Source organism: Rhagoletis pomonella, unplaced genomic scaffold (assembly GCF_013731165.1).
Source record: "Rhagoletis pomonella isolate Grant_MI unplaced genomic scaffold, Rhpom_1.0 Rhpom_scaffold_05062, whole genome shotgun sequence".
Classification (NCBI taxonomy): domain Eukaryota; kingdom Metazoa; phylum Arthropoda; class Insecta; order Diptera; family Tephritidae; genus Rhagoletis; species Rhagoletis pomonella.
Genome location: NW_023463610.1, coordinates 1 through 13,300, shown reverse-complemented (window position 1 = coordinate 13,300; position 13,300 = coordinate 1). Strand labels below are relative to the sequence as shown.

The following is a 13,300-nucleotide window of genomic DNA, read 5'->3' as shown; positions in this document are numbered from 1 at the left end:
GTATTTTGACCAAAATTCTTATAGACTGCAAATGCGAATGCAAATGCAACGACAAGCAACATCAAAGCCTAACAACAACTGAGTGCAGCGTGTGGTAATATAAAAGCAAACATGCACACTAAAAACTGCTCCGAATCACTCTGCAGCATTGCATTAGTCTGGAACTCAACCAATGCAGCAACTGCAAATACAAATGTCGAATGAATTGCATGTCTGTGGGTGTACGTTTGTCACGCCGTACGCTACTGGGCGTCAAAAAATATTGGCAACGCGTGTGCGCTGATTTCAATGCCAAAACCGAAAATTGGCTGCGCTCAAAAGGTAAACGAATTTGCAAAACGCCAATCGACATCAGCGGTCAAAAAGAAGCAGAAGCGGGTATATGAAAAAATTTGTTTTCATTCGCTTATTTGCAATATGAAGGTAAGCAGTTCATAGATTAGGTAGGCACACATAATCGAACTCACGCACATTTACATGGATATGTGCGAGATTATGCAACTTTTATATATGACATGTTAAAAGTTAAGCCTGTTGAACAAAGTCTAATTTGTAGTGCGCGATCCACTTATTCGCTAAATAGTCCGCTTCGCTAAGTCACTTTATGGCTCCGATCCAAAATGTTGACGCAGTTATTAAGGTGAGTATTTATTTCAACTTCAGACGACACACAGTTTTGTAAAACTAATTTATCAAACGCCTAGGAAAAGGGTTACTATCAACTAAGTAACTATGTTTTGAACCGGATTTTAATCCACTTCAGATGCGACGCTGTTGGCATTTCGAATTCAAATATTTTGAATGAAGCAAAAGATAATGCAAAACTCACACTTTTGCCAAGCAGCTTCTTTGCACGCTCAATCTGTCTCTATCGTGCTTTGATTTTCTTTCTTTCTTTTCTACTATTCATGTAGAAAACTTGTAAATGCAGAATGTTATTTGCCCAAAAATTGTCGTTACTTGCATTTGCATATGACAAAGTTCGAAAAATAAAATTCATAAAGAAACTTTTCCTCGAATGCGATTTTTGTTATCCTTGCAAAACTTTTTCGCAGCGGCGGCGTTTGCGCCAGATGCTGATTTTGATGTTGATGTTAGTGGCTGATGTTGATAACTACATATGTATGTACATTTGCGTATATGTAAATAAATATGTATGTAGGCTACTGCTATTTAGTGTATATAATAATGTGACTGGTGAATTTCTTTAAACTTATACACAACCTGCAATCTGAATAATTGTCGAATAAATTTGCGCGCGCAGCATAACATCTTTATAATGGGTGTATTATAGGTAAGTAACTAGTACATTGTTACTAACCTGAATTTGGTTGTCCATTACTGTTCGGCCTTGCTGATGGCGCGCCATCCCGCGCTTCCACTTCTAGTGCATAAGCTCCTTTCTTCTCTCTGTCGAATACGGTTTTGGTAAAGATCTCTCCACTTTGCAAATTAATTTCAAAAAACTCTTTGCCTTCATTGCGCGGTGAATCAACGATGTAGTAGTAGACCTATAGTGGATAAAAAAAAACAATACATTGAAAGAGGCATATTGCAAGTTCAGTGGTTATCTAAAATCTTCTTAAAATAGTAGGGTTGCATATTTCGCTAATTCTTCTTCGAATTGGTTTGTGCTTTTTTCGGTCATACATTAAATAACCGATTACCCAGTCGAAAAATTCTTAAGTTCGGGTTTTCAGTTATTGTTTTCTCATTTATAAAACAAAATGTCCGTTAACTATTTCCATGTTAGTTTTTATACCCGAGCGCACTTGTGCACAAGGGTATATTAATTTTGTTCACATAACGGTTGTTTGTAACATCCAAAACGAATCGAGATAGATATAGACAAATGTATACATAAATGATCAGGATGAAAAAAGAAATCGATTAAGCCATGTCTGTCTGTCCGTTCGTCTGTCCGTCTGTCCGTCCGTCCGTGTACACGATAACTCGAGCAAAAATTGAGATATCTCAACGAAATTTGGTATGTAGGTTTCCCTTAATCCAAGGTAGGTTGGTATTGAAAATGGGCGAAATCGGACTTTAACCACGCCCACTTCCCATATAACGGTAATTTCCAGAAATACGAAAACTGCGATACTTTAGTAACTACTGGAGATTATTCACTCAAAATTGATATTTATAATAAGTTTTAGACGAAAAATAAGAATATTATAAATTTTTGGAAAATGGGCGTAGCCACGCCCACTTATGGTTACATGTGTATATCTTGGTAACCGCTGCACCAATTTCTTCCAAACTTGGCACAGTTGTTGGCCTTGGTACAGCATCAAAAACCGCCGAAACTTTTTAAAATCGGACAATAACCACGCCCACATCCCATATAACGGTAATTTAGAGAAATACAAAATAATCGATAAATCATTAAATATTGAAGCTAATTTATTAAAAATTGATGCTTGCAACAACTCTTTACCAAGAAATACGTTTATGGTAAAATTTTGGAAAATGGGCGTGGCACCGCCCACTTATGATCACATATAAGTATATCGGTAACCGTTCTACCAATTTGTACCAAACTCGGTATGGTTATTGTACTTGCCACGTGTAAGCAAAACGTTGAAAATTACTGAAATCGGACTAAAATAACGGCCGATTCTCATATAACGGTAAATTTAAGAAATGCTTGAAACTTCAATATTTCGAAATTGAAGGACGCTAATTTACTCAAAATTGATACACCTCGGCTTACCATGTAGCGGAAGGTTTCGGAAGGGTGAAAAAACATATATTTAATACTTGCGCCGGGTATTTAATGTTCGGCTCCGCCCGAACTTAGACTTTCTTACTTGTTTTAAATAAATTTTATTTAGATTCAGGTGCTTAGGAAAAAAATGTATTTAAGTGAAAATTAAATTAAGTAAAAATTGTAAATTTTAATAAATATATATAACTTTGCCCATTTTTAAATTAATCAGTGCACCTTCAATTACTGATCTCAAATCACGCATTTGGGTCCAATATAAAAACAGGTGTTTAAGCGACTTATGTCACAGCACCTACCCAATTTTCTAACTTAAATACATAACCGGTGCTCAACACTGCCGCTTGACGCAAACCCCCAAAAACTCTTACAGAGTTTTTAAGCGGCAAAGCCACAGCGTTACAAGCCGTAGGGACACAGTATGACTTACAACCATGCAGAGGTGGTAACTGATGGTTATCATTGGCCCCGACGCCTACACAAAACATTTTTGCTTGAATAAATTTTTATGTTAATAAATTCATCCTGGTCCTGCCCTCTCACTGAGTTATTTAACAGGTGTTTTCCCGAGATTTTAGTAATCAAATATCGAATATTTAAGAAATAGAAAAGTTAGCCCTGACTGAGGCACCTTGGCCTGTAATATCTGTGGAATTAGTTATATGCTTTAAACAACGATATATCAAATTAAAGGTTATTAAATTTAGTACCTCACGTTCATTTATCATTTTTCAATAAGTCTACAAGTTATTAAGATATTAAGATAAATCTTACAAAAACTATAATTTTCCCTTATGAATTTTCAATCCTTCTTTACTTCAGCAACCAAGTGATAAATACAAAAAAGTGAGACGAGATTTATTTCAAACGTTTTAATGCTTTCGGATGTTCATATAATATTAAAAGGACCATGGACTTGGTCACGCTGATTTGGTCAGTTTTGAAGATCGTGGTGAAGTCAAACATGTATTGTCAAAGTTTCAAGCATATAAGTATTTACATACATTAACATAATACAATTAGGGTGAGAAAGTCCCATTTTAAGTCCATTTATGCAGTCTTGAAAATTGGTGCGGAATGATTTCATTAGTCACCGAAGAAGCACATTTTTGCCGTTTTATGGAAGTAGGGAACGTGCAATAAGTGTTTGGATATACATACTCAAATATTTTAGTTAATTCCATTATGTGAAAAAGTGACTATAGGTAAATTCATATTAACATATCCTGGGAAATCCTTTTGATGACTCTCCAATTGGAAGATATTGCTATACATTCAGCTTGAAGGAAAAAAGTCACTCCCTTGCACACTTTTCTGTAATCCGGTTCTTTCATTTAAAGGTTATTTATACAATTGAAGAGAATTTTTTTTTTAGAAATAAACTGGAGATTCACTTAAGTTTTTCGATATAACTTTGGTACATGTTACTCGATCGGTAAGTAATAATTACCAAATTGAAGGCGAGACTTACAGCCGGTTTCACCAGCAATTTAAATTGAAAATGATTTTTTACTTTCTGTCAATTTCCATATAGAATTCAAAAAATTAAAATCATTTCTCACTTAAATTGCTTTCGTGAAATTGGCTGTTAGTGTTACGGATTTATGATAATAATATGATGAAAATCGTTCAGATTATATACAAATTATTTTAAAATAAAAAAATTTTGAACAAATTTTTTTATCATTTTCCTATATTTGCAATTTTTATATTGTATGCATAAAAATAACTAAACTAATTGGTGTTTCTAGAAGTCGTGCCTGTTCAGTGTTTCCATACTCATTTGCATAAACAAAAATTTTTCCACGATGTGTGAAAATAATGGTTTTTCTATTTGAGCTACCGAAATTGTTCCTAAATTTGCGAAAATTAACTATAGCTAATATTAAAAAAAAAAAATTAGAATATTTGGACCTAAATGCATGCCAGTAATATAAATGCTGTTCTTTACAGGCCAGTGCAATTATCAAGAGAACAATTAAAATTTTATTGAAAACAGATAACTTTGAGATTAACGATAAGCTAAAGGGCTGCGAGAAATGATATTTAACTTTATCTTTTGCGTTAATGGGTTCATTATCTAATAATATGAACAACCTTTTTTGCTGAATCCCGAATTTTTAACAAGAATTGGTCTTATTCGACTAGTGTGCTGTGGGTCACTTGGTGGTCGATGTGCGGGCTCTTACAATTGAAATAAAAGACTAATATTTTGCAGGCTTGTTGTAGACTTTATGATACAATATATTTTCACTATTACCAAGGGATTTGAGAAAAATTATATTTTCGACCCGCCCTAATTCTTTACGGTTTTGGTTTTCCACATATAATAAAATTTGTTTACCTTGACACAATTTTAATGAAAACAAATCATAATCCATAGAGCAATTTTTTTATTACGAGCTCCAGGCGAGCCTTCAAACAGATGAAAGCATTAATTAGTGCAGACATTTAGTAAAAAGGATAAAAAACAGAAGAGATATCTAACTTCTGATGCATTTTACACGCTGAATTTTTTACATCTCCGCCTCATTTTACATACCATAAAAAGGAAATAAGCGTAAAACGGCGGTTGCTTGCTGCTGGATAACTTGCAAAGCGGATACAATAAAAAAATTAGAGCGACCGAACACACGCCTAAACCCTCTTCGAGACACTTTCTGGCGTGTCCACTGCACTCGGATGGTCGCTTATCGTATAGATTTTTTTTTGTATACATGGCATGTAATACCTTTTGACATTTATTAGCGTGAAAATGTGAGCTAGATGAGAATAAAAGCCGGAGGCAAAGGCATCATCTGCAGCTATACAGTGGCAGTGGTGTTGAAAATGCTAATTGAAATAAAGGGGCGTTGGAGAAGTTAATTCAAAGACAAAGTAAACAAAAACCGATGAACATTAAATATTTTCTAATTGTTCATTCAACTTATATTTTTCTTTAAATGGCTGTAGCGATCTCAAACATTTTATACGCGATTTTTTCGGCTACCCTCCTCCCTCCACTCTCGGGAAAGGATAAACCCATTTAATACGCATTAACTAACACGAACTTTTAATTAGCTTTTCAGCCAGTGATGACGCAAAAATGTGAAATTACGAAGGTACAAAAATTTGCCAGAAACTAAAAAGGCATATGAAATTTAGAAACTTGCGAATGCTGTTAATTCGGTTCGGGGATATACTATATACATATGTAGCACTGTTTGACATTCAGCACAGCGCTTACCAGCGGGCTAATGGAGACTTGTGTTGGATGTGTGGCTTGCTGTCGCTTATCAACCGCTCTCATACTTGACTGCACCGGACGCGGCGTAAGCGCTCAACAGCGTCAAATGCACAGCTCTTTGTTACTAATACGCCCCACAGGCCCTAACATACGGTATTTGCATGCTACAGAAACTACTGCTTTGTTTTTGGATTTTCTTCTTCATTACATTTAGCTAGCGCCGCGTTTTGTTTACCTGATTGTTTGGAAATGTGCCATCCTTGTCGATGGCATTCACTTGCGTCACTTTCGTGCCAATGGGTTCACCTTCCAGCACAGTCTCCTGTTCACGTTCGGTAAACAATGGTATCTCATCGTTTACATCTTCGAGCATAATGTAAACAGTAGCCTCAGATGCCAATTGTTGGGCGCCGTTGTTCTGAAAAAAAAAAATATACATAAATGCAAATAAGAAAAGTGTTGTGAATATACGAAATCGACCAAATTGAACAATAAAAAGTAGTTTGATATTAGACAATAATTCATTACGTATTGTAAACCACTGTTATTAAATGAAAAATTAATTAAATCTCGAAAAACGAACCCTAGCCAGAATCAGGGAATCCGTTATCGAATGATTACTCGTTTCAAATCGAATGAAACAATTAACAGCTGTTTTCTATCCAATGCAATTTACATTGAAAAATCTGTGATCTCATAATGAAATTTCGAAACGAGTTTCAATCGATGCCGTGATTCGGGCCCAAATCTAGAGGTCAACCAAAAGTCTTGAATATAACCATTTCGTGGCTCAATTAAAAATGTGAACGGTACACAAAACATTGGCCACGTTACACGTACGGTGTGCTTGGGTAAGGTTAAACCCTAAGGCTTTTTTCATCCATTTTTTCTTCGCATTCCTATTCTGTCATCATTAACAATTGTTTGGGCTAAAACTGGGAATCTTTTATGGAAGGATTAAAAAATATAACTCGATTATCCTTAAAATTTCTAACTAGGTCAAACATCTTCCTACAGTAAAAATTTTGGCCGGAAAAGCTTCGTATTATCATCGTAAATAATATTTATTTAACTTTGCTGCAAAAAAAATTATGTTTATTAACTTCAAATAAGCATAAGTTTATCTAAATTACCATGTTCTCTTTTTTTCAATCCCTTTGCAATCTTTTCAAAAAATGGCTGTTCAGGATATTGTGCAAATGGTGTTGGATTTGTATTTGCAAATTTTAAGCTTGCTATCATAGTATCCGTTTGCATTTTATTGCTGTGGATTTACAAATGCACCGAAATATGCAAATGCAAGACCATGGGCACAAGATCCGTAACAGCCCTTTTGTTTTTTTCTATTCCATCTAGGACAATTTCAAAACAGAGTTCATCTTAGATACAAAAATGTTAATGCATCTATCGCAGTTCTGTAGAAAAGTTGTAACAACTTATATAAATTTGTAGTGATAGGAACACAATCACGTGAAATGCGCCAGATAACTTATCAATTTTACATGTTTCAATAAATTTCATTGAATTCCTGGCGAATATATAATCATAATCTTAAGACATAAATATTTATTTATTTGTTTACTAAGTCTATGAATATGATGTTCTTACCGACTACACATATTAAAAAATTATATATTACAAAATATTGTTGACATTACTTAAATAAGATCCAAGCCGATTTCGGAAAATACTCTTTGGCATAGAGAGATCAAGGTCTAGAGAACTTGAAATCGTATTGATTTCTTGCAAAATTCTGCTAGGAACATTGAAATATATTATGCTAAGCAATAAGGGGCAATCAACGTTACCGGAAATTACATCGATAATGAAAGAAACGGAAAGGAAAATTCTTTGGCATTAAATTAATTAATTGACAACGTGAAAAATAGGATGGGATAGGGTCGGAGAAGTTAAGCGATCTTAAGGCGTGTCGGATAAACACCCGCTAGACTGACTCAATCCTGTTTATGGGGACTAGGTAATAAGGTCTCCAAATAAAGGCAGCGCACTCTAATCTTGACCGAACAAATGCATGATATAAGACTTTGTGAGTATAGGGATTCAAAAACGCAGTACGTTGCGTCTAACAAAAGCAAGCATCGAAAATGAATTAGCTACTATGTAATTGATATGCGTAATAAAAGTAAAATCGAATCAAAAAATACTCCGAGGTCCTTAACAACATTGAGAGACTCCCATCGAGTATCAGAAATACGGTATGATGTGGGTAGCGGTATAGATTGTTTAGAAAACGTAATTTGGTTAAATTTTTCAATGATAAGAAATACGCGATTCTTAACACAGCACAAAAATAACCTGTCAAGATCAGCTTGAAGTAGAAGCGCGTCATTATTTGATATAATAACGGAGTAGATTTTAAATCATCTGCGTATAAGAGATACTCAGATGTAGTAAAGCAGGACTCGATGTCATTAATAAATATTAAGAAGAACAATGGGCCCAATATACTACCTTTCGGAACTCCAGAGGTGAGCAAAAAGGTCTTCGAATAAGCGCCATCAAGAACATTAGAACTATGTATTTATCCGTTGAAGGATGGACGAATTAAACTAAAGGTGTGAAAGTTTACGAATTAAAATCGTGTGCGAAATTCTATCGAGTGCCTTGGAAAATTCCGTGTACTTTTAATACAGTTGTCAGTAAAACGGCGAGATTAGTTACAGTGGATCTACCTGATTGGAGCAAATTAAGTGCGGTAAAGTATGAAACAGCCTATTCTTTATTATAACTTCAAAGAGCTTAGAAACTGTAGTTAGTTTAGAGATAGGATGGTAGTTACTGTCTTTACACTTATTACCACTTTTAAATATCGGAGTGATGGAGGTGTGCTTCCATTCCTCAATAAAAATGCCTGACGATAGCGATTGATTGGAGATACAATTCAAGGGTTCTACTAAGGAAACGCAATTCTTAAAAAAAAATAGCAGACATGCCATCGTCATCTGTATAACAAGAATATTTAAGATTCTTAATGCCATCAAGAATATCTTCGTCTGTCAGAATCAGAGAGCCTACATCGAAGGAAGCATACTCCATATTGTTGGTATCACTATCCGCGATTAGCTCATCAACCTCATCAGCTGGTACAAAATTTGAGGCAAAGAAATCAGCAAAAAGGTCAGTTGCCTTATTTAAAGAGGCTGCCGTACCATTCTTATAAAAACGGAGATGGGAACATTAGAGACACCCTTCATGGACTTAATGTTGTTCCAGAAACATTTCGGATTACTTTGAATGCTTATTTCAAAATTAGCAATGTAACCCTTATATCAGGACTTATTGAGAGCATTAAACTGATCTCGGTAACTGTTATAGGAAACAAAGTATCTGTTGTCCTTACTTAGCTTAAACTTTTTAAAGAATTTATTTCTTAAGATTCTCAATACGCTTCAACTCCTTCAAGTGCCAATCAATAGAGGAGAAGGTATGATCAAGAAAGGCAAAAAATATATATTACGAATCATACTTTCGCTTTATTTAAATAGAATAATTACACGGTGCTACAAAGAAAAGCCATAATGGTATGGTCGAGTACAACATGAAAATAGGTCCCGTATAGTTCCTGAACCCTCCTCTTTTTAAAGCAAAAAACCGTTATTTTCGTACTTGATATACTTATCTATCTAACTATATTTCATCCGATTCTAAGAATCGAACAAGTTTTTAAAAGGGGATTTATAGACCTTTAAAACGATGTATAACAGTATATTGTTAGACTTAGCTTGTTGGAATTTTCATCGGTTAAATTTTAATGAGCCCCTATTTTTCTTCATTTTTTGAGCTTTGATCAGCGTTAATTTCAAAAATTTCTATGAAAATTGCCTAATATGTAATACTTATCTAAAAGAACAATTACACTGGTCTACAAGGGTTTTGCGAATAAGACGGGACCTGGTGTTTCCGAACGGATTTTTCGTGCTGAACACGAATCTGGGGTCCAAAACTTCCCATCACGTCACGTTTTCGAGAAAAAAGGGGTTGAAACCCCTAAAAACAGCGTTTTTGGCCATTTTTGAAAAATTGTAGAGCTGAACCCTGACGTGCTACAAACTTTGTATATGTCAGAAATTAAAGGCTAAATCGTGCCCTTTCGAATGAGCCCTATGCCGAATTAATCGCATGCACCCTTAGATCAGGGGGTGTATTTGTGTCTAGGAGTCCAATTTTTATATCCACCATATTCGACCCGTCATCTTAAATTTTTAAAATCTAACTGCAGATTCGTAATCAGCGACTTTTAATATAGTTAAAACCTTGGCATTATTAATTTTCTATGATCGTTTAAGATTAAATTCTTTCTGTGATCAATTTTTCCTGCACCCCTAAACACAAATACACCCCCTGCTTTAAGGGTGCACGCGATCAATTCGGCATAGGGCTCATTCGAAAGGGCACGGTTTAGCCTTTAATTTCTGATATATGCAAAATTTGTACCACGTCAGGGTTCAGCTCTATAATTTTTCGAAAATGGCCAAAAACGCTGTTTTTAGGGGTTTCAACCCCTTTTTTCTCGAAAACGTGACGTGATGGGACATTTTTGACCCCGGATTCGTGTTCAGCACGAAAAATCCGTTCAGAAACACCAGGTCCCGTCTTATTCGCAGAAAAAAAGTTGAAATTTGTAGACCAGTGTTATTTTCGAATAAACTGATCCTCAACAATGCAATTGCATAAAAATTGCCGAAGTTAAGCAATTTAAGCCAAAATACGGTCTTGAATTTATTTGTGTGTATGTATGTACCGGACGTGCAGATTTTTTGAGCAGTGTGGCTAAGGGGCTCATCAATATTTGCTCAAAATTGATATATACAATGGCTCTTAAGCAAAAAAAAAATTTTTTCATAAAATTTTAGGAAAATGGGTGTGGCACTGCCCACAACGAAAACGAAGACGACTCGAGGACAACACGGATCCAGGATCTAAAAATTTACTAAATGTGGAAAATACCTACAAATATCCTTTTTAGTTATTTTAATAAAAAGTATAGTTTTGTTATTTTTTAGTCATTTAAATAATGATTAAAATAATTTGTTAGTTTTGCCGGCTCGAGCCGAAGTGGAAAGGTCACCAAAACTATCATCAATAATTAAAATAGTTTTTAAGGATTTTTTTATTAAACTAATTATATGGTATTTGTGATCATATGAATGACATCTTCTCAGTTTCATTCAACCAAAAGCGAAAGTGATGAAACTAGAGGCAACAAAGAAACTTTACCAATTCAAAAACCTCAACTAGAGTTATTATAGATAAATACAGCGACTCAAAAAACCGCTTGTTGATTTTTTTAATAAAAATTTTTTGGTATTTTTTTTTTTGTATAAGAATATTATTTGCGTTTCAACCAAATCCGCAAAAATCAAGGATTCAAGCTATATACAACATTTAGAAAAATTCCAAAAATTTAAGGTATGGAGTTTTATTGCCCATAATATTTGAGTATAACCAACAATATAAAAATTCCCGTTGATTTTTTTAAGCTGATCCCAGATAAAACTTTATGCGCTTACGTGACATTTATAACTTTGCCAGCAAAGCGCCAGACGCAAAAGTTACGCCACATTGAACGCCAAGAAAACAGTTTTGTACTGCTTTTTTACTCGACAAAATCAGCGTTGCCGTTTTGCTTAAATTTAAGCAAAATTGATTATTTTTTCCGGTCTGTTAAAATGTTAAACTTTTCCTCGTTTTGCTAAATTTTTTGATTAAAATATTTAAAAAGGATAATTTTGCTCAAAAATTCATTTCTGACTATGAGTCAATTTTCAATAAATTTTCAATTTTATTTTAGGATCCCGTATAAAGTTCTAGGAAATGTTGCTCTACGCAACTCCCGATCCGCGGTCGTCGCATTTTCAAACCTCCGAGTGACTGGGTTTCTCAGCGATTTCTACATCTCTTGGATATGCAGAATCCGAATCTGAAGTAAAATTTTTCGGGTCACCTTAGGTTTTCTCTACAGTAAGTGGTTTGTCCAAACAAAAAACATTTTGAAAAATCATAAAACAAGGTTTTAGTATAATTTCTCTTGAACGTTCCAAGAGAATGGCTAGTTTTTAATAGTTTGATAAATATTTTAGTAAGTGAACTAATGTTAGTACATAACGGTATACGCGACAAATATGACTGCAAATAATAAAGAAGGTTAAAACTTTTCAAAAACTTACAAATAGCGACCGCTGTGGTCTAGTGGTTAGTAGTGCGTGCTAACATTCCGCAGGGCCTATGTTCAAGCTCAGTTTCCGACCAACATCAAAAAATAAAATAAACAAAAAAGTTTTTGTTCTAATAGCAGTTGCCCTTCGGCAGGCAATAGCAAAACCTCCCAGTGTATTTGTGCCACGAAAAATAGCGTCTCATAAAAATGCAATCAGAGTCTGCGTGAAACTGTAGGTCCCTCCCCTTTGTGAGACAACATCAAGGCGCACGCCACGAATCGGAGTGGAAGCTCGGCCAAGCACTAACATATTATGTGCAGATCGAAAAAGTATCTTTGGCGTGTGTGCCTAGCTTATCTACAATTTCTAGCTACTGTTTTAATACTAAGTTAAAAACCTAAGGACATTTGTAACCGACTTCACACAAGGGAGAAGGCTATCAGTTCGTCGGAATATTTTTTTTTATGTATGTTGCCGCATAACTTTGGACCACGTTTCGATTATTCGTTTTTCATCAGAAAGGTGGTATCTCAAGGGTGGTCCCATACTAATTTTGTTTAGATCCCATAATTGGATCGTTAAGAAATTAACGATAATCTTAAATTTTTTTTATATGAGAATTGAAGTCGGTTTTTTTTTACTTAAAAATTACTTTTTTCCTTTTCAGGAACTCTAAAGCTATAGAAAAGCTACGCAGAACAATTTCTTATTAGCCTTTTTGCCACATGTCGTATGCTGCGTGAGTCAGGCATAAACAATTTTTAAAGCAATTCTTTTTTGCCATAATATCCAGAACTTTTTGTTTCCTTTTCAAGAACTCTAAATAGAACTATTGATAAGCTACTCAGAACAGCTTTTCTTTTCTTTTTGCATCATATCATATGCCAACTTCACAGACATTATTAAGATGTATGTATCTGGTGGCGATGTGAAAATTTCAGTTTGTGTGGGTGGTGGCCCCCTTTGTTAATGCCTAATTGATTGTAAATGTGGCTGTATAAAACTTCAGTACATTATTGGAAGGGCGATTCTCTGTAATTTGATAATATATGAGGCATTATATTTTAAGTCGGATGAATTTCGTAAAAAAATTATGTCATATCTCCGATTTGCTTCAAGTTTTTTTACAGGTTCTCTACACGAAATAAGCACGTATTTTTATACCCG

At 34.7% G+C, this 13,300-nt stretch overlaps 1 protein-coding gene across 2 annotated transcripts; it reads right to left on the bottom strand.

Moving 5' to 3' along the window:
* Nucleotides 1-1,212: 1,212 nt before the first annotated feature.
* On the bottom strand, nt 1,213-6,368 carry LOC118754993 (neural-cadherin-like). 2 transcript variants are annotated; one of them, XM_036489855.1, is made up of 3 exons: nt 6,190-6,368; nt 1,475-1,511; nt 1,326-1,410 (listed from the first exon to the last, which is right to left on the bottom strand). In XM_036489855.1, the coding sequence occupies exons 1-3, from the start codon at nt 6,325-6,327 to the stop codon at nt 1,385-1,387; spliced, it is 201 nt and encodes a 66-aa protein (XP_036345748.1). In that variant the 5' UTR covers nt 6,328-6,368; the 3' UTR covers nt 1,326-1,384. The 2 variants fall into 2 exon arrangements, with proteins under 2 accessions (XP_036345747.1, XP_036345748.1); XM_036489854.1 differs by having other exon boundaries at nt 1,213-1,511.
* Between the last annotated feature and the right edge of the window lie 6,932 nt (nt 6,369-13,300).

Coding starts and splice junctions, on each gene's coding strand:
- LOC118754993 (XM_036489854.1), bottom strand. CDS start 6,327: ATGCTCGAAGATGTAAACGATGAGATACCATTGTTTACCGAACGTGAA. Junction 1,512..6,189: donor GCACATTTCCAAACAATCAG/GTAAACAAAACG, acceptor TATCCACTATAG/GTCTACTACTACATCGTTGA.